This window comes from Dryobates pubescens, chromosome 4 (genome assembly GCF_014839835.1).
Source record: "Dryobates pubescens isolate bDryPub1 chromosome 4, bDryPub1.pri, whole genome shotgun sequence".
Classification (NCBI taxonomy): Eukaryota; Metazoa; Chordata; class Aves; order Piciformes; family Picidae; genus Dryobates; species Dryobates pubescens.
In genome coordinates this window covers 9,233,093-9,259,847 of record NC_071615.1, presented here as the reverse complement: position 1 = coordinate 9,259,847, position 26,755 = coordinate 9,233,093, and the positions used below count along the sequence as shown (strand labels likewise).

The 26,755-nt window shown below is 45.4% G+C and overlaps 2 protein-coding genes across 2 annotated transcripts in view; one reads left to right on the top strand and one right to left on the bottom strand.

Moving 5' to 3' along the window:
- Window positions 1-1,015: 1,015 nt before the first annotated feature.
- On the bottom strand, window positions 1,016-25,267 carry ABCC6 (ATP binding cassette subfamily C member 6). Its single transcript, XM_054180387.1, has 31 exons — window positions 25,214-25,267; window positions 24,029-24,205; window positions 23,576-23,701; window positions 22,811-22,948; window positions 21,775-21,900; window positions 21,159-21,220; window positions 20,260-20,391; window positions 19,466-19,678; window positions 18,542-18,719; window positions 17,962-18,123; window positions 16,403-16,495; window positions 15,638-15,841; window positions 14,884-15,030; window positions 14,227-14,314; window positions 13,874-13,943; window positions 13,087-13,213; window positions 12,439-12,615; window positions 11,826-11,993; window positions 10,451-10,634; window positions 9,905-9,968; window positions 9,283-9,403; window positions 7,994-8,201; window positions 6,645-6,955; window positions 5,750-5,949; window positions 4,982-5,108; window positions 4,315-4,416; window positions 3,464-3,610; window positions 2,846-3,004; window positions 2,440-2,606; window positions 1,785-1,979; window positions 1,016-1,193 (listed from the first exon to the last, which is right to left on the bottom strand). The coding sequence occupies exons 1-31, from the start codon at window positions 25,265-25,267 to the stop codon at window positions 1,085-1,087; spliced, it is 4,536 nt and encodes a 1,511-aa protein (XP_054036362.1). The 3' UTR covers window positions 1,016-1,084.
- Window positions 25,268-25,857: 590 nt separating this feature from the next.
- Window positions 25,858-26,755, top strand: part of LOC104298962 (BOS complex subunit NOMO1) — a 29,059-nt gene continuing 28,161 nt past the window's right edge. Inside the window, exons 1-2 of the mRNA XM_054180432.1 lie at window positions 25,858-26,034; window positions 26,395-26,484. Coding sequence (XP_054036407.1) covers window positions 25,903-26,034; window positions 26,395-26,484 — 222 coding nt within the window. The 5' untranslated portion in view covers window positions 25,858-25,902. The remainder of the gene's footprint in view (window positions 26,035-26,394; window positions 26,485-26,755) is intronic.

Genomic DNA, 26,755 nt, shown 5'->3' with positions numbered 1-26,755 from the left:
AAAGCCTGAAAGGGAATCCTGCCAGAGGCTCTGCAGCACCAGGGTTGCCCATGCAGCAGTTAAACTTGCACTCAAGAAGAAAATGGTGAATGAACCGCCAGGTCAACAGGCAAGTCCCTGCTACTTTCCCCATCTGCCAGACTGTCATGCTGCAGGGATCAGAGGAGGACACTTTCCCTCACAACAGATTCCTTGTGGTCATACTCCATTTGGAAATGTTGGTGTTGACATTTGGACTTGCCCTGCTGTGAGTAACCAGCATCTTGCAGCAGAGCTGTCAAAGGCTTCAAGCAGAGGGAACTGCTGCCCACTGCCAACCAAGTTACTCTCATGCATCAGCAAGCCCATGTCTAAAGCTGGCTCTCTTCTTCCAGGCAGGCTGTCAGCCCTCTGCACAGCATGAGTCACCTGAGGCTCCTCCAAAGCTGACAAAGAAAGAGATGGAGTGGCTCTGATCCCCAGCTGTTTGCTCTTGTGCTTAGTGGCCTCCCACTTCCTCTTCCCTACTCCCCCAAAGTTTGTGCACTTCAGGTGATGAGATCCAGCTGCTGCCTTGGTGTCCCCATCTGTGTAAGAACAGTGCCCAGGTGAGCACTCCATCAGACACTGTCAAAAGACTAAATTTGTTCTACTTGGAACTTAGGAGAAGCTGTAAACAGGTAAGCTTGCTTGCTGCTACTTAAATTCTTGCTGTCCGTAAGATCTTGTTGGCTTTAAAAAATAATCTGTCTTAGCTGTCAGTGTGTATTTGGGCTCCAGTTATAGAACACATTGAAAGGCTGTGGAGATTTTCTTTTGGCTCTTTGCTTTTACATCATAAAAACAACCAAGCATTTAACTGACTGGCTCCTGTTCAACACAGTAGTGAGACTTTGGTATCTGGAAACACAATGAGAATGGAATTGCTGAGTTGCCCCTGGAAATAGCAGGTATCTCAAATCATCCCTTTTCATCTGCTTGCTGTGGGTCTGGCTCAAACAAGGTGTGGTTGAGTGTCAGGCACTTTACACTGAAACCAACATAACTCAATTATGAGATAATTGTTCCTGATAGTGGTGGCATTATGGGATACACCTCAAGTGAGTCAAGCAAGGCCTGATTCTTCCATCAGTCTGTAGAACAGTCCCTTCTGAGCCACTAAGTGCTCCAGAGTGTCAAATTCAGCTATCCGACCGTTTTCCAAGACTAGAATCCTGTGAATATTAAAACAGAAGAGTGAGCCTGGGGACACAGCAGCAGCTCTGATAGACTTACTCATTTCTAAAAGAAAGTTCAGTACTTGCTTGCTGATTAACCAAGCTGTCCAGCAGCTCTTCAGCTGGCAGACAGCTGTGGGATTAGGGATAGGTTTCTGATGAGTGACTATTCAAATACTGAGTTTGTGGGAGGAGAGTTTTTTGGCAGCTGAGACTGGAGTAGGGTTTATTTCAGACTGGAGCTTACTCCAGTTTGTGCATGATGGGGCAGAGAGCGGTAGCCATGGTTTTGCTGTCAGTGGTTGGGGGAAATGGGTGTGATCCAGCATGAAATGCATCACATGGGAATAAATGACCTTCCATTATCCCATTGGTGCGTGGCTGATAAGAGATAGCTCTGACAGTCTCTGGAGCAAAGTTTTGAGAGCTAGACAAGAGAAGGACAGAAATGAAATAGCTCTTCACTGTGGCTTGTCTAGCAGACACAGGCTGCCTGTGCCTGCATCCCTCTGCTCTTCACTGTGGCTTGTCTAGCAGACACAGGCTGCCTGTGCCTGCCTTCCTCAGGCAAGTGGCTAAAGAGCTTACCTGTCACAGTCCATAATGGTGTTTATCCGGTGAGCTATTGTTAGCACTGTGCTGTCTTTGAACTGAGTCCTCAGGGTGTTCTGAATCTGAGAATCAGTTTCTAGATCTACTGCTGCTGTGGCCTCATCAAGAACGAGGATTTTGGCTTTCTGCAGAAGTGCTCTGGCCAGGCAAACCAGCTGCTTCTGACCAGTGCTGCAAGAAGAGGGATGGTAAACTGAGAGCAGCAGTCACTTGTCCCTGGGGTCAGAATACATGTGATGAAAATAGGAATGGAATCCTGTTCCCTCTCCCTGGCAGGGTGATTGAGGCTGGTGGCACTGCAGGCGACAGCATGAAACCACCTAAGGAAATGGAGTGCATAACTGTGGCACCCGTGAGATCTACACTTGGAACAGGATTCCAGTTTTAAGTACTACAGAAACACAAGCTGCCACAATGATTCTGTCTCAGAGGACTTCCACCTGGTGTCCTGTGACTAGACTTCCTGCTGTTCAAAAGGACACCAAAGCAGCAATTTGCTGTCTGGGCACCATTTTTTGCTTAAATCTTTACATGCTTGTTTTAAACAAATTACACTGCCTGCCCCACTAGCTCTCTTCTCCCAACCCATGGGCTAGCACTGTCCTACCACAGCCTCCTGTAGGTAAGGTACCTGAGATTTTCCCCTTGGTCAGTGCATTTATATTCCAACTGATCTGGCAAATCTGCAACAAAGGTCTTGAGCTGAGTCTGTTCCAAAGCTGTCCAGATGTCTGCATCCGTGTATTGGTTTAATGGGTCAAGATTCATTCTTAGAGAGCCAGAGAACAAAACTGGATCCTGAGCACAGAGACAGCACAAACAACTCCTGAAATCAGTTACTGAAATGAGCTCTCCAGTTTTCCCTGCTGGGTGCAGCTCTGGGGCTACTGTTATATTGAATGGGAGACTTGCATGGAATAGAGATTGCTCCCAAACTGGAATGTCTGAATTCCCTCTGGTCACAGAAGCTTTATGAACTCTTTCTAGGTATTAAGACTTTAAACACTGCTGAAGTATTTTGGAAATTAATATCCTACCTGGGGAATGACAGTTATCTTGGTTCTGAGGTCATGGAGACCTAGCTGAGTGATGTCCAGTCCATCAATTAGGATTGCTCCTTCTGCAGCTTCCACTAATCGCAGCAGTCCCACAGCAAGAGTAGATTTCCCAGCTCCTGTTCTTCCAGTTATGCCAATCTGTGAAGTAAAGGGAAAGCTTTTAGTTTTGATGATGTTGATTGTTTCCTGTGGCTGGAGCTACAAGAGAGGTTTGTCCTCCTGGACTTCTGAAGAGAGACAGCTTTGCAGGGCTGTTCAGGATCCGCATAGTCCAGCAATCCATTCTTAAAGGGAATCACTGATAGTTTGTAATGGTTTTGTATGAACAGGAATCTGGAAAAATTAACTACAAGACTTAGCAGCTAGAATAGGGCCTTGATGTGACACTGGGCTCAGAAAGTGAAATTCCTTTGCTGTAGCTCTGCTAACTTTGTGACATGAAATGCCAGCCAGGTGAATGTCTAATGTTGCAGCAGTGCTAGAAGAGGTGTGCAGTGTGACAGATGAGTTTTCACACCACACCTTGGTGTACCTGCCCAGATGTGCTGACTGCAGAGCCCTGCTCACAGGCTGTGGCTCTTGAGTGGCTTTGCTCACCTTCTCTTGCCCGTTGATGGTGAGGCTGACCTGCTTCAGTGCCAGCTCCAGCTGTGGCCTGTATCGCAGGCTGTAGTTCCTGAATTCAATTCTTCCTTCAGTGAGCCAAACCTGACCTTGCAGTTCACCATTCAGGGTCCAGGGTGCCTAAATGGATGAAAGCAAAGAGCAAGGGTATAAAGCTGATGTCAGTTTCCAAATCAAGTGGCCATACTGGTCAGGGAGCTTATGAAGACATCTGTGCCAAATCCCTCCAACCTGTTCACTGTTTCCAGAAGTTAAAAAAGCTTCTTGACTTTCCCATTGCAAAGGCTGACTTGTCTACTTGATGCAAAGTCAGAGTTCTGCCATTTTGAGTGGTTCAATAAAAAAAGACTTATATGCCCCTATAAAAAGGACAGTGAAAGCCTCCTTTAGTAGGCTCGTGGGGCAGCATATGGAGAAATAATTTTAGTGATTACAGAACAGAAAGGACTGCACTGGAGACTTTTAGTGGCTAGGAGGCTATCTTGCAGCCATCAGTTATCAGAGTTGCATCTGAACTGGTGTAATAAACACATAATCCAAATATGGGCAGAAAACAGGGCTCATTCCATGAGAGTTACCAAGTGAAGCTATTTTAATGGCAATCTAATGCTTAACTTTCTTAAGGAAATAATGATGATCAGAGGTTAGAAAAGAAGCCAGGTCAGTTGGGGAAAACCCCCAAATGCTGCAGTTCTTTAAAGGAAACATAACTGGCCTCTCAGAAGGGGAGAACTAGGGGGTTTGTCCAGGTGGAATAGAAGTTACTCTTAATTTGCAGGGATGTTTGCCTCTGCTACTAAGGTCAGTAGTTGGTTATCTACTACCTCCTTAGGAGTCTTTGAGTATTCTCTCACTCTCTCCACAGAAACAATGTTGTTCTCCAGTTCTGTCCAGGCTCGCACCATCCAGTTCAGAACACCAGTTATCTAGCAGAAGGAAACAAGCATTAGGGCAGATAAAAGTATTAACCTGTACATGCAAGGCGTGTGGTACTTAGTCTTTATACATAAAGAGCTCCTCTTCAGCCAATTACTTCAGAAATTGTCCTTTAAAAGGCTAAACAATAACTGGATGCTTGTGAAAGTTTGTAAAGCTGTGTTTTCAAAGAGCCTGCCCAGTTGCTTCTCAGCAGGTTTGCAGAGAATTAAAAGCTATTGACTGGGATGCTAAAAAATAATGTAGCTATTTCATAGGCCATGGTGCAGCTAGTCTAGATCAGATCAGGCAGATGGTGAAGACCTTGCTTCAGTTGCTCAGAGCATGCTGGGGTTGGGAGTCCAGATGCAGGAGGAAAAAGATGTCTGTCTGGTGCCTGTGAGGTTCATTCTCTATGGGGTCATGCTCCACATGCTTTGGGTTTCAGTAACAACAGCAAGGTTTGGTAGGAGAGGGCATCTGGAAAGCCACAGAAATAGTTAATGATGTCTTGGGAAGGCCAGTGCAAGTGTCTTTTGATGGAAGACAGCCATGGTATTACTGCAGTGCTGTTACCTGAAGAGCATAGGAAATGGAGAAGCCAGCAGTTCCTGGACTGAGATGTGTTCTGCCTATTGCTGCAGATAGTGCTGCAAACAGCACAATGCCATTGCCTAGAAACTCCAGGTTTGTAGCAAGCCACCTGCAAGAGGAGGAGAGTACAGGGCTGGTGCTTACTCCCAACAGAAACTGTGATTAATATGCAAAACAGTTGTGGAGCTACTGGGGTTCAGGATGTTCAGCAACGCTCTCGTCACACCCTGATTGCTCACAGCCAGCCACCTTGGAGCTCATGAATGTCTCCAGTCTGTCCAAACCAGTTGGATTATAGTCTGTGTTAGGATTTGCTTCAAGGCCTGCCAACACCCAGTTTCTTGGATGAGCCAGTCTGCTATGTCCCGCTTCTACACTCCTCACTCATGCCTGGTGGCTGCTGGCTGTATCATCAGATGTGTTCTGCATGTACCACTCTGTCCTGTGATGATGGGCCTCACCAGCTGTGCTGCATTTTGGACACCAAGTGATACTTCCAGCACTCTGTCAACCTGTGTGTGCCCAGCCACACCACACAGCTGGCAGCATATTGGTTGTGTGAGTGGCACATTGCCAGGGAGGGGTGCAGTGCAAGTGATAATGAAAGAGGCTCACTCCCCTACTCCCAAAACACTCTGCACCACTATCTCATCTTCTGTGTACCTCCACCCAAGCCCTAAGAGTGGCTCTTTCCACTCATCAAGGCAGTGAGATTAAACTGTCAGGATTTTTGACCCTGCAGATTGGTACCTGTCAGCAACTGCTCCAGGGAAGCATGCTCGCTGATTCTCATCCACCAGGAAATTGTTCTTGCAAATAAACCTCTCCTGGTGCTTGTAAGCACGGATCACACTGCTCCCTTGGAATGTTTCTGAAATGTGGGAGTAGATGGGTGACCTGCTGGCAGCCTCTCTGCGTCTCAGCTGGCAGGAGGTGATAACGTAGAAGTGCTGGTACAAAGGGAAATTGGAAGTGATTAGGTTTATGCCTCCATGGTGGTGATCCACAGAAGGCTTAGGAAGGCCTCACTAAGTGCAATTGTACATCCAGTTCCAGTGTTCCAAATCTAATGTTGCAGGTAGGAGATACCCTTAAAAGGTGAGGTAGAGTTTCTGCCTGTGTCCTTTCCCATCTTCATTAAGAATAACCCTGTGGTTAATGCAAAGAGCCAAGGTACCCTGAACTCACAGCTTCTAAACTCACACTTACTGTTGTTGCAGAGCAGCCCTTTGTTTGATGGAGAACAGAAGAGTACTTTCACCCTTACCTGCCCTTCCTTCATGTTCAATCTTTGCTGGCAAAACATTTGAGGTTTCAGAGCCCAAGGGATAGCATAGGTTGATAAGCAGTGCAGGAATTCAGGAGGAAAGGAAAAAATGCTTTTGGTCTTAGGATTGCATTTACACTAATGGAGACAAGGAACATAGCTCTAGCTAGGGTTTGACATCAGAAAAGCACAAGCCTCTTTGTGAGGTCTCTGGGATGCTTTGGAAGGCTGAGGTCATGTGGGAAGATACATTGACATTATTCTTGTGAAACCAGTTTGTGCATGTCTCTGCACCTAAGAAATGGATGGAGGCTTTCTGCAGGGACAAAGCCATGCTCCTTCAGCTTCTGCTGTCTGTATTTTGATACGAGCTCCTACCTGGAATGCAGCATAAAGAACAGTCAAGGGCACTATAGCCACTGCTGCCCACGGTGTAGCCACTAGAATGACAAGGTAGATCTCCATCAAGTTGAACAAGAAACCCAGCAAGGACTTCAGCTTGTCAGGGATGACAGAATCAATAGCATCCATCTCTTTGGAGAAGCGATTCAGCAAGTTTCCGATGGGTGTTTGCTCAAAGAAGGTCATTGGGGATCTAGCAACATTCCTCAGCAGCTGCAGGAACAGCTTGTGTGATGCTAACACCCCACCTAGAAGAACTGCAGCTGTGGAGACAAATCTGCCAAGGGCTGTAACATAAAAAAGTAATAATCATTACAAGGTCTCAACAAACTCACCTTGGAGTGCATGTGAATGTGGCTCTAGTGAAAGGAGGCAACTTGCTCTTTGGTAGCAATCCAGCCAAGCTTCAGCACTGCAAAGTAAACCCCCCTTTTTGTAGGGTAATGTAGAGGGGCAGAAGACCCTCTAAGCAACACTGCCAGCCCTTTCAGCACCTTAACCATGCAGGACAAATTCTTTATTCCTCACAAAATGAACTTGACTGGCATTACTTTGAATTACTCAGTCTTCCCTTTCCTGCCCACAGATTCACTGTCAGCATTGAAGGGTTGCCAACCTTTCCCACGCTTTTCCACGTGTCCAAAACTTTCTCAATCTTTTGTCACTTGGGCTGAGATTCTTCCAGATATTTTTTTTTCTCTGATATCTATTCCCCCCCCTTTTTTTTTTTTTAAAGAACAACCCTAAGATCTGGCCATTTATAAAGGGAAGGATTTAAAGAAATGGATAATTCCTCAAGTTCCTCTTTTTCTCTCTCTTCACACTTAAAAGACCTAACCCAAGATTTAATTCAGCATGAAGAAAGCTTTTGATATGATTAACTTACATTGGAGGGATGGAAAGGGATAATAAAAAAGATATGCAGAAGATAGTGGACATAAAAGGGCAGGTTAGAAAAATGATGCTGTAGTTCTTCCATTGCTGAAAGCTTTTTTGAGGCTCAGGTCATTCAGTTTCAGCAGGAAGCATAAAGGAAGGCACTATTCATCATGGTCTGCTGAAAGACACAGGAGGCCACCTCTGGCATACCATGAAGTAGAATTTCAGGCAGTAACGCTGGGAATATTGTTCAGATCCTTTAGAAATCCTCTCTGTGCGTCACAGCCTGTAGTTTTAGGTCCCATGCCAAACCTTTAGGGCTGGTGCCAAAAGCCCAGGGAGCTAAGAGCCAATGGGTATGCACTTTATATTGTGAGAAAACATCCTAGATATGGGAAAGGGAGATAGAAACACAGAGAAGAATTAGGTGAGCAAGTTAATCAAACCTTGAATGACTCCCAGCGCACCAAAGACTCCAACTCTCAGCGCTGTGTGCTGTTGTGTCCCATTGTGAACAGGGTCATCTGCCCACATGCTGAGCCAGTAACCACGACAGAAGGACACAGCTTGCTGAGATGTGAACAACAGGAGGATGTATGCACATAGAGGTAGGCCTGTTGCCTTCAGGTAGGCTGCATAAATGGAAGTGTTAACCTAGAGGAACACAAATGGGGAGAAAGAGAAGGAGAGGTAGGGAGGGTTGAGCTTGTTTGCAAGGAAGAGCAGCTGCAAAGCAAGGAATGATTATTGTGGCTCATCAGCTTGGTTAAATGTCACAAGCTGTAGCAACCATGTTAATTCTTTTCCTCATGGATGAATAATGAAACCATACCTGAATCAATTCATGGTGGTAGTGACTATGATCAATTGATGAAGCTCACTGCAGTGGGCTTGGGTTACTGCTGGAATGTACAGGAGCGTTCCTGTGCTGGGCGGTGACTTACAGTTGTTCTCTGAGAGCTAGGATGTATTCACTGACTGCTTGGATGGGTATCTGCTGATCAGGAGAGGGAATCCTTGTCTGGCTAATGCTGTGTATCCCTAGGGGAAGAGCTGCCTCCTTTGGGGTCTTTAACTTCTTACTCTTGCTTCTTCTCAGCACCAGTGTGTAGCCTCAGCTACTTGTTTCCTCCCTGTTTTGCTGCTGCTACCATGTTCCCCGAATAAGACACCTCATCCATTCCTGACAGCTCTCAGCTGGAATCCTGTGTCTGCTTTTTCCCTTTCACAGTACTCAAGGTGTTTCCCCTGAGCAAAATGAGAACACCAATGTGCCTCTTTGCCCCTTTCCCCCAGGCTCAAGGGTTTGTGTACAGACTCAAGATTAGAAATCCCTTGTAATCTACTGCCTTCTGTCCTTTACCATCAGCTTGCCCTGATTACCTCAGTGCACTTTCTCCCTTCAGGTCAACTCTTAAATCAGGATCCCTCTCCTCAAGTGGTCATAGGTGTAATTTCCTCCCCCCTCTCTTTCCATAATGTACATGCATTATTCCTGTTTGGAACCAGTGCTTGAATTGGGGCATGCAGGGAGATACAGTTTGCACACAAGGTACTAATTAAAATAATGCTGAAATGACTTGGTCTCAATTATAGGGCAAACTTCTACAGCTCATCTGACTTCCCTGCAGCTGCACTGCTTTAATTTAGGCAGTGAGCTGACCTGCCTGCCATGAGTGGGTCAGCAACACCCCCTGGTTGTGTGTTTGCCATTACAGGAAAGTGCTGTGCTTACCCTGCCGTGCTGAGTTTTCTCTCTTTCTGTTAACCTTCCTTCAGTGACTGCAGCAGTGGTAGAGTCTTCACTGCCAGGAATGGTCTTCCTTCCCATAGCAGAAGATTTGACTGAATTGTCACTTCATAAAGAAAACAAAAGTCCTTTCCATTTTTAGCCCAAGGCAGTATTTCAAAGCTAGATCTCCTTACCCATCCATCCCCACACTCATGCCTATTTGAAGGTTACGGACTCCAACTGCTGTCCATATTTGTCACAGGGACTAGGCTCTCTGAAGCAGTTAGCAAAGAGAGGCTTTAAGCTTTTTCTAGCTGTGGCTGGTTTGAAATGAGCCAGGCCTTAAAACCTCAATGGGAAGGGAACAGCAGGCAAATGCATCAGTATGCCTTGGACTTGAGCTCTGGAAGAAATTCTGGCCCCCCATGAGATACGGAGAAAACATTACAGTAACCACCACATTCAAGAGTAGCCTCTCACCTAATCTAGTTTTGCTATTTTGTTCTTATTATTAATTTACAGATTCAGTTCCAAACCAGTTTCATATGCAGGAAGAGCCTGCAGGTTGGCTTCTGTGGACTTTTTGGAGCACATTCTTCAGTCTCTGAGGCAGCTTTAAGCTTACCTAAAGAGTTTGTCCTGTGATGGACCATTTCTGGAGGTGATGGTGTCTTTGGTGTCTCCTACAGCTGTGAAAGAAAGGCATTATTTTTTTCCTAAATGCTTTAAAATCCCTTTTTATCCTGTATGGCCTTTGAGAGGCTGGTAATACCGAAGAAAGACTCATTACAAAGAATTGTTTGTAAGGGGAGGAGTAACAAGGTGAGATTTGAAAAAGATAGCACATAGAGGGGGTAATTCAGTTTCCTGCATGGTCAGTCTAGTCAGATGGAATTGCTTATTCAAGAGCCACTTTGGAGGTGATGAGTCAGCTAATGTGACAGGCATATTTTCCCCCAAAGTGACAGCTTGTTGTGATTTGATCTCAGCTTTAAATGGCTATAGTAACACACATGCAAGGTTGGCTTTTCCAGTTTTATTCTTTTTTCAACCTCTTCCCAATTGCTTTCAGCAGCAGTCTCCCCTCCCAGTTCTTTAATGTTAAGTACAATAGTAAGGAAACAATGGACTGCTAGACCTGGGAAGAATGAGTCTACCTCATTTGTGTTACCTGGAAAAGCAGTGCCTGCCTTCTCTTCTGCGGTAACGTGTGAATGGAGAAATTCTGCAAAGGGCCCATTTCTTTGTAGAAGTTCTTGGTAGGAACCAATTTCTGAGATTGTGCCATCCACCAGAAAAACAATGTTGTCCACTTGAGGCAAAATGTTGGCTGTGTGAGTCACTAGCACACGAGTCTGCTTGAACAAAGAGGGAACAATTGTAATGGCTCGCTCGAGCGGGCAGCTGCCTTCTGAAGGCAGACACAGGTACTCAGGGTGAGTTAGGTTTGCTAACTTGCAGATACTTTAGTTACTTATTCCTATCACTGCTGTCTCTTTGATGAAGTTTATCTTTGCAACTCTGTGTCTGTTTTGAAAGTGCAGAAGTCAGGAGCAGGGAGGAGGGGGGTGTGGGGTTCTAAGCAGAAGGATGTTAATTGGAGGATGTGTCACATTTATTTCAGAATCAAATCTGTGCCTGAAAACTTCATCACCCTGAGTAGAGTTCGAGTGCAGCTCCTTTGCTGAGCAGATCTGCACAGATAGTTACATGTAGGAAAGGCCATAAGAAAAGCATCTCTTCCTTTAGATATCAAATTGGTGTGGTCTGGATTTCTAATGCATGGCAAAGCCACCTGACTGCAGCTTAACTTTGATGCATTATTTCTTTGTCAGTCTCTCTGTTTCAATGCAATAATTACATTCTGATATTTGCTACCAATCCGCTTGAAGAGAAAGGTATTTGTACTCAGACATGTCTGTTTTAATTGGACTTTCTAATGAAAGAAATTAGTCTTTTTCCTTCTACACTGTGAAACTGAGTCAAGAATTTACTCTATGAAACCAGCAGAGGTGCCCTAGCATCTCTTCTCATACACACATTTATTCTCCAGACTGCTTGACAGAAGTGCCAAGGCTTAGCAATGTGCAACTAATGCAAAAAAGAATGGAAGTGTTTAAGATGAATTTAGTGAAGAACTTCTGGGTGATGAGAACTGTAAAGGTGCCACTGAACTATTTCTAAGTGATGAGATCAGACATGGTAAGATACAATGAGCTGGAAGAGACCCCACAGCTCTTTCTAGCTGGACTACAAGTAAATCTCAAATAGGGAGAGGGATAATGTTGATGGAAGAGCTTGCTGTAAAATTAAGTCTTTCAGGAGAACCAAACTTCTCAGTTTTACTCCTCCATGGGATTTACTGTAGGACTTCCATGTGCTGTGTGGACTTCCAGTGATGCTAACAGGAGTACATGCTGCCACCAGCAAAGAAGAATTTGGAAGCCTTTGACAAAGTGAGGAGCCCACCTTCCTGGAAATGTTTCAGAGGCTCTGATAATTAGGTACATTTTGCAGTCCCTTACAGTTCAGGATTTGTAACACACCTTGTCTTTCAATAAGCTGTTGGGTCCAAGAACATGTTCAAAAATGTGCTGTCCAACGTGGGCGTCGACAGCTGAGAGGGGGTCATCGAGTAAGTAAATGGAAGCCTTCTGGTACACAGCACGAGCAAGGTTCACCCTTTGCTTCTGCCCTCCAGATAGATTTATTCCCTGTAAAAATGTACTGACACTGTTTATCTCAGAGCTACAGCATATTTGTGAAGTGTTGGCTCCATTTTACACTGAGCTTTGATGACTTCCTTATTTTGTAATCAGTGCATTTCCTTCCTTCTCTCCCTCCCTCCCTCCCAAAAGGACTCCTGAGATGCAGATTCTCTTGAGCAATTCCAACTCTCCTGCAAAAAAGAAGCCAAGAATCACCTGGATTTATATATTTTTTAATTTGGTATTGTATTTCTTAAGCATCCCTCATATTTCTCACCAGGTTAACCACCAGGTTTGCTACCAGACCCAATGAAATCGTGGCCTGACTTCTCAGAAGTTACTGAGCACCTGGCTCCTGCAAGTTTAATCCTTTTGTAGGTGTTTTAAGTGGACACCTGAAGTGGTAGCTACTGAAGGAAAGCTTGGCCAAAATAGAAACCTAAGCCAGTACCTTCTCTCCTATTTCACTCTTTTGTCCTGCAGGGAAGCTCTCCAAATCAGGCCACAGTGCACAAGCATCTATCACTCTGTTGAACCACGTTTCATCCATCTCCTTCCCAAAAAGAATATTCTCTTCCACTGAAGCATTTTGTACCCAGGCTTGCTGGGGGACATAAGCTGTGGTGTCCTACAGAAGTGAGAATGGAGGAACAATAGCAGTCTTTTTGTAAGCTAAATTTGCCATTGTGGAAACCTATCTTTGAAGAAAGACTCTTCCAATTAGACCAGAGAACTCTGGAGTGATCATCACTTTCAACAGGTCTCTAGAGGGTTTTGCAAAACACAAGTCTGCTCTCAATGATCATTATCTTACATAGGAAGAAAGAGGTGCCAGTACATGGATATGATTTACCAGGCTGCCACTTCAGCTCACTGTCAAATTGGGAAATAGAGTTGGATCTTTGAAGTCCTGTTCTAGTTCCCATTTCCAAGGGCCAGGTTCCTCCAAGAGGCCTTAAGCACCTTCAGATAATTAAATGCAGGCTGAATTAAAATTCAGCAATGAATGGATGTTCATCAAGTAACTGATGCCTTTGTTAGTAACTTACTGTCCCTAAAGACAACCTCATTAGAAGCAAATGCCAAGGGGAAAATTTACCTTGACAGTGACACAGCCATCTGTCTTCTCCAGCTCACCAAGTAATGCTGACAGCAAGGAGGACTTTCCAGCACCCACCTGGCCAACTATAGCAATCAAGGAGCCTTTGGGCACAGTGAGATCTATCCTGTAAACAAAAGATTAGTTGCCTTTCACCTTTTGGATATGCTGTCTGAAAAGAAAATGCTGTTGTCCTGTAGTAAACCCCCTAATTTCATGCTTGAGAGCTCAGCTGCACTGGGTTACTCTTCCCATCATACTGACTTTTGGTGGCAAAATAGGGTTCATCCCTTCAAAGACCCCTCCAACCAGAAAATCTTCATCTACAACTCTACCAGAGTTTGAAACCCAGATTCAAGACCCACATCCCTACTTCAGAGACAAACTAGCCCAAAACACTGGAGATAAAACATTCCTGAACATGAGAACTTTTCAACCATTTCCTCTCTAAAACTGCAGTGTCCTTTGAAATAATCCTGTAGTTCTGTCATATGCATGCCATCAATTTTACCTCTTTAGAGACTGTATATTCATATTTGGACAAGCAACTTGTGTAAAGGAAGCAGTCTCCTTGTATTTTAAGGCAACATCCAGATACAGACACTTTCCCACTGATGTGCTCCCAGGCATAAAAGCAAGACATTATAATTATCAGAATTTAACATTAAATATGAAGCAAACTTGGAAGCCTCTAGATATTCTACACTGGTTTCACTTAGACCCTGAGGAATTCATTCAGCCTCCACCTTGACCTACAGAACTGAGATGAGTACGGGTAAGTCTGTACCTTCTAAGACAAGGAGAAGTCTCTCTGCTCCAGCAAAAAGTCCCATTTCTTATGGTGATGCTTGCCTCTACTAAAATAGGAGGAGAATTAGAACTCTTGTAAATTCAGAGGTAGGTACAGAAACATCCCTGTTTAGGTGACTGTGTTTTAGTGTGCAATGAATTACAGAAAAGGCTGAAAAAAGGCTTAATTAACTACAAGATTAGAGTGCATTGTTGAAATCAATAGACCCGAGAGAATGTGACAGTAAGGGACAAACATTCTTCTGGGTCAGCTATGGCAGGCTGAGAGTGGAAGCTGAAGAATGGAAGCTACTCCTCTTACAAGGCAACAAGGCTAACAAAGCTACTCACCACAGTCAGAAACGCTTGGAGTGGAGCTCTCCGGGTCCAGTTCTTCCAGATTCAGAAAAGCTGCTAGGCGGTTTAAAGAGACTTTGGCCTGAAGTGAAGCAGCACACAAAAATGAGATTTAGAGTAGGAAGGGAACTAAAACCTGAAGTGAAGCCTCAACTTGAGGACCCACTTGAAATGGTGATTAGGCACTCTGATGCAGATGTTGCAGGCTTAGATGGACAAAGGCAACTACTCTGTTAACTGCCCGTTTCCCTTTAGCTTAGCAAATCCCCATACTCTTCCATGTGTCTTCTGTTCACACAGTGAAATTGTTGCTCTTCTACCCAATTCATCCTGCAATCTATCCAGTCATTGCTCCTGTACTTGAAGAGCTGTGACAGTCTTCTTGTAAGTGGGAAATTAACTTCCCGGTTTCTCACTGGACAGTAACTCGCTTTTCCCTTTGGCCTGAGCTAGCAGGGTTTCCACTGTTCTCCCATGGAGATTGTGCGCCATCTGTTCTGATTTCTGTGACAAAAACCAGAACTGGGAGCACCTCCAAGACGTAATGGTGCTTTTGATTTTGCCCCAGAAGGCTCCAGAGGTGTCCTTGGTGACTCTTTTGTCCATATCTGGAAACTTGCCAAATAAAATGGACCATAGGCTGCAATTCACCTGGACAGCAGCATTTATGGAGAAGGGCAGGAAGGAGTGCGCAGTGTTGAGAATGTTGATCAGTGTCAGAGACACAAAGGCCTTCTGAGCATCCAGGACGTGTGTGCTATCCACCAGCGTGTAGGCAGCAAACATGGCAAATGCAATCTGAAAGGAAGCAAAGGAACAGCAAACCATTTGCTTCAGATAGGGAAGAGAATGGTTCAAGGGTGACAGGCCCTTCCTAAAGACTCTGGAACCCATTTAGTTACATCAGGTTATCCCCCATATACATGGGACCCATCCCGCAAATATCAATGGCAACATTCTTGTATGTTGGGAGTCAAACCCAAGTCTAATCATTTGACATTTGTTCTGCTTTAAGGAAGTTTTGGTGCTGTGACCACAGCAAGGTGAAAACACAGCCATTTCCCATTGAAAACACCCATGGTGAACTGCAACATTGAGTGCAAAAGTGCCTTCTGCAGCTGCTGACTGTGCCAGGAACTCTCTGGCTTGGAGGCTTTCAGGTGGTTCCTGCAAAGCAGGCTCAGGCTGCCTGGAGCACACTGCCAGGCCAGCAGACTTGTCTGTGGAACTGTTAGGGCAGCATAAACATTTCTGGTTTATTCCAGTGGAGCTCAGCAATTCCTGTGAGACTACCAACTCCCCATGGCAGATAGCCCCATGGCTGTCCCACAGGAAAATTCTGTCCAGACAGCAACACAAAGAGAAATGGAAGGAATAAGACACATTCTGTGTAGGAGCCACTCACCAGGAAAGTTGATGAATGGAAAGAAGCTAGAGATGCTGCAAAGAGAACCTGAGATCTTTTTAGGGCCTGAAGCTCCTGCCTCCGAATACCAAGCACTTTTTCCATGAAGGTTTTCTCCCAGCCATACAGTTTGATTAGTTTAATGTCACTGAGAATGGCATTGGTGAGCTTGGCCCGCTCATCTTTAGATTTCATCTGGGTCTCCTGTAATAAATGTTTGAATTTTATCATTTAATAGGTTGTATGTTTAACAATGCAGTTAGTTTAGGGGGAAAAAACCACACCTTATTCCTGCCTATGAATTCTGAACAAGTTTCCCTGCAGTTAATCTGTGTATATTGTTTGGCTCATCGATCTTCCAGGCTGGGAAGTATTTTGTTTTTCGTCTTCAGAGCTTTATTTTTACTGTTCATATATTAAAAACACAGGAAAGGTTGGGCAAACAAGGTAAAAGATTGAACATGCAAAAGTTTACTCAAACTTCAGTCAACTTCACAGGTTTCAAAACCCTATGGTCCTTCAGACAGTCATGGTAAGCATGAATAATAAATATTAAGCCATCACTTGATGTCAAATGTTAGTGATACGCTTTTTTTCCCCCCCTGTTCCCAGCATGCCTACTATAATCATATAATCATCAGAAGCCTTGGGTTCCATGTGATCCTCTCCTGGAAGAGCATGGCAGCCTTTAACTTAGATTTAAAAGTAGTATCCTAGCATAAATCCAGTCAGGAAACCACTTCATTTTTATGAAGCAAAATGTACCTGAAACTGACTTCTCTTCTTGGTGATCATGAAATTCAGAGGCAAAAGAAAAAGGAACACAGCAATGGAGGTCAAGGCAGATGGCCCAAGAAGCTGGCAGGAGAGAAAAGGGAAGAGGAAGAACTGGGGATTACTGGGACCAACTGTTTTCCATTTCCCCTGCTCACCTTCCCTCTTCTGTGAATTTATGCCTAACATCCCCCATGGGGAACACCTTAATCTTGCCTTTGCCTTTTCTGGGAATTGTGGTCTGAGAGCACTGTGGTTTGTTAACTCTCCAGGGAGGATAACTCCTGTCATCATTCCCTTCTGAGTTTATTTGCTTCCCTTTTAGGAACTACGTTAGTGCTGAAGGCCACCCAAAGCATGCTGGCAATTCAACTAAGTCTGTTCTTGGCTGTGTTAAGGAGGACATCTTCTGGCTGGCATAAGCCAGTGAGCCAAAACAAAACCAACCCCAACCCCTCATCAAGCTATTCTTGCACTGTAAGTAGCTCAGCTTGTCTGAATTTGTATCAGCCAGTGAGAGGAAATGGTAGATTTGTACTGCACCATATGCCTTGGACACCAGGGCTCATAATGACTTGTGTCTCAAAAGTGAGCCTGTTCCTCAGGGTTTACTGATAGCTCTCTACACACTCCTTGCATTTGCTACAGAGGTGAGCACTCTCTCTGTACACAGAGATGCAAATACTCTCCACATAAATGGTCTATTAGCAAACTAGCAAACAAAATGTTAATTATGCTCCAACTGCAGGCAACCACATTCAGCTAGTAAACGTCACTGGAAAAGGAATGATGAATCCTCAGCTCTCTACATGATGGCTACTAGTTATCCAAGGTTGTAACATCCTGCCAGGCATGAGGAATAGTCCATCCTGGTTAGCAAAGGAAGGTCTCAAAGGCCTCTGGAAAGCTCCTAGGAATCAACTATCTCTGTAGTGTTGACACTTCCATTTAGTGTGCTGCCAAAAACCAGGACTAAGAATTAGGGCTTTTTCCTGCTGGGGAAAATACCGTGAATTCAATTAAGGGGTGGTGGGGAAAAAAAAGGATCTTTCATCATTCTTTATTTGATTCAGGTTTTGCTCTCTCCTTGCTCAACTGATTGGTATCTATGGAATTCAATGTACCAATGCTCCTTTTCAGTATCATGTCTTTGTTTCAAACTGCTTCACTGATCTTGAGGTAATCAGGCTTCAGGATGAGTGTTGTCAAATCACCATTTTAGACATGATGCTAAGAAGCTGGAAATGGACTCTCAGCCTGCACTGGGCAGAGGATGACAGAGGAAAATCTGAGGCAAAAGTTTACCAGTCAGCCCAGAACAGTGATACTCAATCTTTTCCCTCAAAGAGACAGCACTGAATGCTTAATACACACATCAGAAGTGAAGGATTAGGAAGGATCAGGTATAATACCTTATAAAAATAAGAGCTACAGAACTAAGAGAAACCTGGCAATTTTAGCTTATTCAAACCATCAGAGTTAGGAAAATTCCTTTTTCCTTTGATACCTAGAACAGAATGGGATTGGTAAGTACTGCCACCATATTTTACCTGCCACAAGAAGATAAAGCAGATGATAATCCTAATAGGAGCAAGCCAGGTTCCATTAAAATAGACAATCAGATCCATTAGCTTTTGGACATCAACAGATACCAGATTGACAATTTCCCCTACTGCTGCTGCTTTCCTTGATGCATTTGACAGAACTAGGATCTAGACATGGCAGAGAAGAAAGCAAAGGTGTCATCAAACAACATTTGGTCCAAATTATCATGCAACTTTCATTTCCTCATAAAGAAAGAAAAAAGAGGGAGAAAAATTATCCAATCCTAGGTACTGACAACATATTGTTGCCTGGGATCCAGGACTTCACTGTAAGGTGAAGAACCTACTCCTTTCCCAGAGCATAATCCACAGCATAAGTAAGTTTACATTACTTTTCCCTCTTTCCTTTGCTTGGCTTTTCCTTCAGGGGTTAGCATCTTTCAGTGACGAATACAGCGCAGCATCACATCCTTAAAGTAGTTTCTAACACCATCTCCCCCGATACTGTTGAGAACCATGTACCAACAATGTTGTAACTAATGTCAGGCCAGACAAAAATGGAAGCTAAAAAGGAAGCTAGTCTCACCTTCCTGTACACAAGCCCTGTCACTGCAGTTTTCAGTCTCAACCCCAGAACAAGACACATGTACATGTATCGCTGTTCAAACAGAGTCTGGAGACAAGCCAGGAGGAACATAGTGAAGGCATAGAAATAACCATGCCAGCTAGGTGCTTCTGGATCCTCAATGAACTCCAGGAAAAGGCTGCAAGACAGGAGCAAAATCTTAATGACTCCACGTAGAAGTGCTGAAATATCAGACAGAAGTGCAAAAATGCCAGGGATTTCTCTCTCTGTGGCTCATGTTTATCAGTGAAATAGCAGCTGAGCTGGAAAAACTGTATCCTATAATATCCTGACTTCAGACATTTAGCCACTCTTGGTTTGGAAGCAACCTCTGATCTCAGAATCTTCTCAGGGGACACCTCATGTTCAGTGTTAAGGATGGCTCCTGAATGCCATGAATTTGTCATAAATACGTAAATTAGGAGTCAGAATCTAAGGAAGTTGTTGATGTTTCCAGCACTTCTTTAGCCATTAGGAAGCCATTCTGCCTTTGAAAGTATAGTTTAATGCAGTATACTGTAAGGTGCTCTTTAATTAGGGAATAGGACTATATCAAGTGGCTGACAGCCTGTTCAAATGATGTGATGTGTAGCACCATCAAGTAACATGCTCTGTTCTAGGAAAGTTGTCAAAAGGCTTACTGCAGCCTGTCCTTTCTCCTGCTGGAATACAGCAGTGGAGAAAGTGTGCACAGATTCAGAGAGTGGTTTGAGGTTTTTTTCCTGCTGAGTGTGGGCTTGGCATAAATGATAATCCAGCTCTTCTATCAGCATAGATTTCAAAAGGTGTTTGTGTGTCCACCTCTGTGGGTGCTGGCATATACATCTCTGTGATATGCAGCAATCTTGTACCTGTGATAGAAAGACATCCTAAATATGTACATACCTCAGTAATCTGGGGACAGAGAACAAGAAGACATCACAGACAACTAAGCAGACAGTGCTGAGAAGGAAATGTGTTCCAAACATGCTCCAAAATGCTTTCAGTAAGGGCTTGCTCTGATTCTGCTCTGGCTGCAGCAGAACCTCTGTCTCTTCAGTTTCTACTATGCCAGTTTCACTCTTCTGTTCCTTTTTAAATGTAGCAGACTCCATTTTTCTGAAGAAAGAGACAATGAGAAAACTAACTGAAACTGGAGAAAGCTTGGGGATCTTTTGCTTGCAAGAAATCATTAAATACCTGACACTGGGTTTCATGCCATAGCTAGCAGAGAAGCTCATCAAAAAATGATTTCTCTCACTGAAGACTGAAGTTCTGTGCTTCTGTGCACAGCAGGCTGTTTTCCAGCAGCCTTCAACATTTCAAATGAAATTTTGCACAAAGGAACTCACTCACTGAGTACTCACCCACTGAGGAGTAAAAGACTCCCAGGTCTTCTCAGCAGAGCATTATTTAGACCACTTTATGTACACTATCCTTTTCTTCCTCTTGTTTAATGGACAAATAATTCAGATTGACTCTTTCAACCTTCTCTTGTCCAGATAGGAAGCACCTAGCAGAGCTTGTGTTCAGAGCCTGAATACATGCTGAAACATTCTATGGCTGTAAGGAATGGAGGGCATTAAAGCCTGTCCTGAGATGGCACAGCAGCACCTTTGAGCCTATTTGTTCACAGAATCTAGAAGCAAGAAAGAAACTGCCCAGCTGACTCCATGACACTCTCTAAACCAAGCACTTACTGTTGGGTTCCATTACGACACTTCGTCCACTCTCTCTCAGCCCAGGCCACGATTTCTTCAGAGGAGTCTTCTTTCCTCACTGGCCACAAGTCATCCATCCCCAAGGACTGCTGGCAGCCTTTCCAGACAAGCCTGGAGAACACAGAGACTGTTGTAGGGCAAGCACAGAAGTATTTGTTGTGCATATAACATTTTCCAAACAGATGAGCTTTAAGTTAGTGCTCCACAATGAGCACCTAGGGCCTCACTTACATAAATATCCTTTCCTAGAATAAATATGAATGTTCAGAAACAGCAGTTTTGTTTCAAATTCCTGGGCTGCCTTCTGCCAGCATAACCAGGACTTGCCAGTAAGCCCTAATTTCTACTGAGTCTTGGGCAGTGGAGAACAAAGTTCAGTTTGATTGTTCTGTGGCTCAGTGAAACACTGATGAGGCTCTATCAGAGTGGACACTAGGCCCAAGGTATGCAATGGTTTTACTTCTGAATGCTAAGCAGCAGGCTGGGCCGGTGTCCTCATTCACTATTTTCCCCTTGCCCAGCATTTGCTGTAGGAAGGTCTGGCAGGCAGATAAGGCTGTAGTTGGTGTAGTCATCTTTTAAGATTGTTGAGTTCTATTGGGAGGCCACTGGAAGGATATTTGGAAGGGGGAAGAGAATTATCCAGACTCACAAAATTTCTGTTTTGAACTGCTTTGAGAAAAGTGTGAATTGGTCATAATTTGATCTTGTGAGAACACCTCAAGTCTCCAGGGAAAGAATTTAAATCCTCACTGCATAAGCTAACTTGAGAACTGAGATTTCCTACTGGCTGTCAGTTATGCTCTCTTATGATGATGTAGTGTTGTTTTCTTTCCTGATATTCTAGGAAAAACATGTCTTTTTCTGTGTTTTCTTACCCAGACAACCACCAGTATGTAATTTTGGAAAGAAAAGAGGTGCTGGCTTCTGGACACTGATTCTGATGGGAGGAAAAAGATGGGTGATATTTTTATATAGAAAAGGGCATGTCCCAGATAAATATAGTCCCCTTCTCTCTTCCCAGGAAAAGCAATCCAAAAGTTACACCCTCCCCCATTCATTGACCCTGACAGTGTGAATGTATTGTGAAGGATCAATGGAATCCAGACAGTTTGAAGAATTAGGCTTTGAGTAATGTCTCAGATGGAGGAACAAAGAACATCATTCTTCATAGTCAAAGGGGTTTATTTTTTGAAGCACTGAGCTCTGCCATACTCATACCTCAGATTGCTACTGCACAGGAGAGCATCAGGAAGGAAGAGGAGCCCTGTCCACTGCTCTCAATACAAATGAACACAAGTGTGGAGGGAAGAGGTTTGGAGGTTTTGAGACTAAGTACTGTTATTCCAAATTCCAGTTCCCCTTTAAAACCATTGGCCTTTACACAGAATGCTGCATGTCTCCCAGATACTTATGTTCCTGTATATCCCTATACATTTAATGTCCTGTTAGAGCAATGAAGCAATGCATTATGAAGAGCTATGCTATACTTACAGGATTGTTGACAACTTTAGAGAAGAAGGGAGGGTGATCAACTAAGCAGAATAACACAAGTTCTCCTAGCACCAGGCTAGCATACAGGTAAGTTGTAACATGGTGGAAATGGTCTTCCAGGAAACCCTACAAAACAGAAATGCTGTTGAGATTGAGGTAAGAACCTTCACACAGAATTAGTGGAGATAAACATATTTATTATTTACAGTGATGATTTTACTGTAAGGCTTCATAGCAGTCTGGTCAAGTCAGATATACAGTGCATCATTATTCAGGGATTTCTGTCTGTGATGAGGGATAGAGGCTCCCAGCTCCCCTATTGGGATGAGTTGTTGATATAATAAAGCAGCTGCCAGGTTTTATTACAAATGCTGTGTCTAAGGGGCTCCATGAAGGGCACTGTAATTAGTTTTGTGAATAAGAAAACCCAAAGAAAATGTTGGAATATTTTTGGAACCATATTTTGGCGGCGAGAAGTGACAAAGTGTTATTTCTACAAGACACCTGGTGCCCGAGTATCACTCAACACAGCAGGAACAAGCAAGTTCCCAACTGTTTTTCTGTCTAGCAGCCACATATTTTTCCTCTGTTACTTAAACACACAGGTAACATAAACTTTTGTTTATTCCTTGCTGTGATGGAATGGTACAACTGTTTACCTGAGCAAAATGGCTACTGACAGTAACTCTTAGATGTCTAAATCCAGCCAGCACTTCTCCACAAACATTCCAGTAAGACAAAGGTATTTTATATTAGCAACATCTTTATGCTGAGACAAACCCTGGCATTTTTAGCAGCCTTTATGTGCATTTTGCTTTCATTCACCTATATAAAGTCTGCCAAGCTCTCAGGAAACCACACTCTGCTGGCACTGGAAGGTTTAATGTGAATGGAGATGGCAGCCATCAATTGTATTTCTCAGCATCTATCTTAAGAGGGGAACTGGGTTCTCCACCTCACACCAATGAGACCAAGAGAGCCCTGTTGTTTAGAGACTTCGTACCTCTGCATGTTAAATGTGCATGATTTCACTTACTCTTTCCAGGGCATGCTGGACTTTGGAACTAAACATCACAACTGCAGCCATGAATGAGAGAAGCCAGTAAATCAACAGGATGCCTGAGGACTGGATGCCCATCATTCTTTCAGCTTGGGTAAGGTACATGGCAAGGATCTGTGAGGAAGCACAAATCTAGATAAATAGCTGGTAATGGAGTGCCAAACATAATTATTGTATTAAGAGATACAGTAGAGACAAATCAGTTAGTTTCTTGTCCAAACTTTTCAAGATGTTTAGAGCTGCACTACTGTTCCCAAAGGCTAAAACCAAAGAAAGCATTGTGTGCAGTTTTGTGCTCAACAATGTCTCTCCAGAAAGGGCAAGTAATAAAACTACAGGAGGCCAAACAGCCTGGGAGAACCTAGGCTGTGAAGATGCAATGACAGAAAGGGAGGACAGGCATTTAGGCTGAGATCCCATTTCATTCTAAATCATAGTAAATGACATACCATGGTTATGAGAAACTACATCTTGCCCTCTTGTTGTGAAGCCTCTTTCTGAACACTACAGCTCTTGCCAGGTGTACTATGCCCACAGGTGCCATAGTGTTAGACTCAGTCATCTGCCCCAACTCAAAACCCCTGCTGTGTTACACAGCAGAAACTCACAAAGTACGTCTCTAGTCTTCCTTGCCCATCAGCTATCATTGTGCTCAAAGAAACTGAGAAACACAGGCAATGCAAGATTCATCCCAGGAGGGGTATGCTGGGCCACACAGAAACAAAACAAAGGAAGAATTACCATTGTGATTCCCACCACAGCAGGGCTAAGGAGGAATGCTGGAGCCCGTGGGGTTCCTTGGCCTATTTCCCACAGTATGAAGAAGACTTTAGAAAAGCACAGTATTACCAGGGTGGCTCCAAGAACCTGAGGCAGAGACAGCAAACATGGGTTGGAGAGGACTGATATGGTGATGGAATGATCTACCAACCTGAATGTTGTAAGCAGGCTTGTGGGTAAGACTGGAGAGGTGCAGAGCAGGTTTGAAAAGGAGAGCATTATGGGATGTAATGGAGAACCAAATGGAAGTACAGCTCTTATGACAGCTCTTCCTCAAACTTTACTTGATTTATACTGACCTGACTTTACTTAAGTAAACATCAAAGCAAACAGAGATGGATCATCAGAAGATAGTTAATGATTCAGGAAAGCGAAGTTCTGCATCGAAGTGCAGGCTCCATCCTCCACCCTTACCATTTTGGTTTTGAAGATGTAGGACATCCTGATGTAGCCTTTGTTTTCATGTTGAAGATACAAATAGTAGAAAGGAAAACAGATCCAGAGATAGGCACAAGGGATCCAAGCAATGACTGTACTCTCAAAGCACCATGTAAATCTTGGGGTGTTTGTATACCATGTCTGGTTCCAGTCCTGCCACAGAACCAACACAAACGTGCAACAGTAAAGGTAACTTGTGCAGAATTTCACAGCAAATGTAAGCTGCTCACGCTGTGACTGAAATCTACTATAATGTGAGAGGCACTCCATTTGAAGTTGAAGATGTGAAAAACATTTGGCAGCAGAGTGGCTGCTGGAGAAGAGTGAGAAGGAAGGGCTTGGCAGCAATATTCCGGAGGCAACAGAAGCATCAAGAGGGGGAAAAAACACTGGAAAAGAGAAAGACATCAAAGTAAGGGCATCGTGTGTCACAACCCCTGAGAATAAAAAGAGGAAATGTAAGTTACTGACTGTGGCATGAGGAAAGGTAATTCGGAAATTAAGTATTATTTGCGTTTGGGAACCATCAGAAGAGGCAGTGGCTTGTGAAGGTGGTTCCAGTCCCTTACGTAGGGCCACGGTGTCAGCAGAGCAAGGCTAAGGGAAATGAATAATTTGATGAAAAGAGGTGGAGAAGGGGGAGTTATCAACAGTGAGGATGGAAACGTAGGTGAGGCTGTACTGACCACTTCATTATCACCCTTTCAAAGGCATTTCAGCCGACGCTTTCTGAAGACAACGAAAGGACTAATCGCAACGCCCCTCCTGCAGCGCACTTCTCGGCAAGTTTACTGTAATTGAGTAAAGAACCGCGCTGTTCCCTGGGGTTTGAAAACATGGCCCTGGAAGCCGAAGTCCACGGCACCAGCCGCCTGCAAAGGCAATTCGCGTCACCCTGACAGTGCGACTGCCGTCTCGCTCGTACCACGCTGGCCGCAGAGGCCCGGCCCGTGGCTGCTCGGGTGGTGCTGCCCCACGGAGTGGCTCTCCCGGCCCCACGCAGCAGGACCCCCCCACACCCCGCGGCCAGCCCGGGGCTAGCCGCCGCCACCGTTCGCTCCGTCTGCTGCTACCGCGGGCTGCTCGCCCCAGGGCAGCTCTGACGTGGCCTGCCGCAGCCCGGCTGCGGGACGGTGCCGCGGTGCCCACTCACTCACTCACCCAGAGCCCAGCCGAGCCCTCCCGGGAGCCACACAGCAAACCCACCGCCGCCATCGCGCCCGCAGAGCTGGCGGGCGGGGCGTTGCGGCTCGGCAGCCAGCGGGGGCGGGCCGTCTGTGACCCAGACCCCCTGCTCGGTGTCCCGGGTCCCGCCACAGCTCCAGCGGGACATAGCCCTGTTCCTGCCCGGGCGTCGGGGGGACTGGTGGGAGCCCCGAAGTGCCCCGTCCCGTCCTGGCTGGGGGCGAAGGCCAGAGTATGGTCAGGAGCTCCGGGGGATACTTCTGGGTTACTGCAGCCCGGCAGCCGGAGCGCGCCGAAGCGGAGCTCGCCCGGCAGCAGCATGGGGCCAGGAGTCGAGAGCTCCTACGCCTTTCCCTCGCCTCAGCTCCGTCCACAGGCGGGCAGCCAGGGAACCACCGTATCGCCTCGCCGCGGAGCAGCGGCACTAACGAGCTAGGCATAATCCCCGAGGAGGGGCCCCGAAGGCTGTGGGGAGAGACTCGGGGAGCGTTTCGTAGCACGCCGCGGGAAGCTGCCGACGGAGGCGGGATAGCCCACGGCGGGGAGCAAGTCCACAGCCCGCCGGGCCGGCAGGGGGCAGCACACGCCGGGCGCAGCCAGCTCTTCCGGCAGCGCGGCGGGCGGTGCTGAGTCAGGCAGGCGGCGGTGGGGGCTGCGGCAGCGGCATGCGGGCCTGGGGGGCCGCGGCGTTGCTCTGCGCACTCTGCTGCGCCCAAGCGCGGGCCTCTGAGGATATCGTGGTGGGCTGCGGCGGCTTCGTGAAGTCCGATGTGGAGATCAACTACTCCCTGATTGAGGTGGGCGCCGCTGAGGGCGAGATCGCCGAGCGGCCCTCGCTCACTGCTCTCCCGGCTCGGCAGGCTCGGGCCGGAGGTCTGGCTGCGCAGTCTGGCTCAAGCCCTGTTGCTCTGGCCGCTGTTGGAGCTGTCCGTGTTTGCGGCATGGTTTCGCTTGAAGTGGGACACCTCACAAAACGTTTTCGTCCGAGCCAGGACTACCGGCTCTGCCTGGCGCAATGTAGCCTTCTTTCAATGAACCTCTTCCCGGCTACTCCCTGGGAACTCGCGGGTGCCGCTGTATTACAGCGCTTAGAGAATGTCTGGTTCCAGCCTTTTTTAAAAGTACCTTTCTGTCTTTTTTTTTTTTTTTTCTTTTAGATTAAGTTATACACAAAACATGGTACTCTCAAATACCAGACAGACTGTGCTCCAAACAACGGGTATTTCATGATTCCCCTCTATGATAAGGTAAGAAACTGACATACCAGTGCTGTCCGTGCTAGAGGCAGGAGCTGCCGCCGTGTTCCCGTCTGCCGCAGATTAAACATCAGAACAGCACCCATCCACGGAACATTTGAATCGGGACATACTTTAGCTTGCTTTGGACCAAACTTTCAACCGTTTCTTTTTGTAATGCAAATATTTTATTTCTTAGTGATAAGTATTCTCTTGAGAAAAGCCAGGTGACTTCAGCTGTGATGTTGCCTTGGTGCCATTTATCTGCCTGAGTTACTGCCAA

Bases quoted from the DNA above. Each gene is read 5' to 3' on its own strand.
- ABCC6 (XM_054180387.1), bottom strand. From the start codon at position 25,267: ATGGCGGCGGTGGGTTTGCTGTGTGGCTCCCGGGAGGGCTCGGCTGGG. The intron at 15,842-16,402 runs GTACATTTTGCT...CATTTATTACAG, and splicing joins AGAAGAGAAGTCAGTTTCAG to GAGACCCAGATGAAATCTAA. The intron at 8,202-9,282 runs GTAAGCACAGCA...GTGTTCCTCTAG, and splicing joins AGAAAACTCAGCACGGCAGG to GTTAACACTTCCATTTATGC.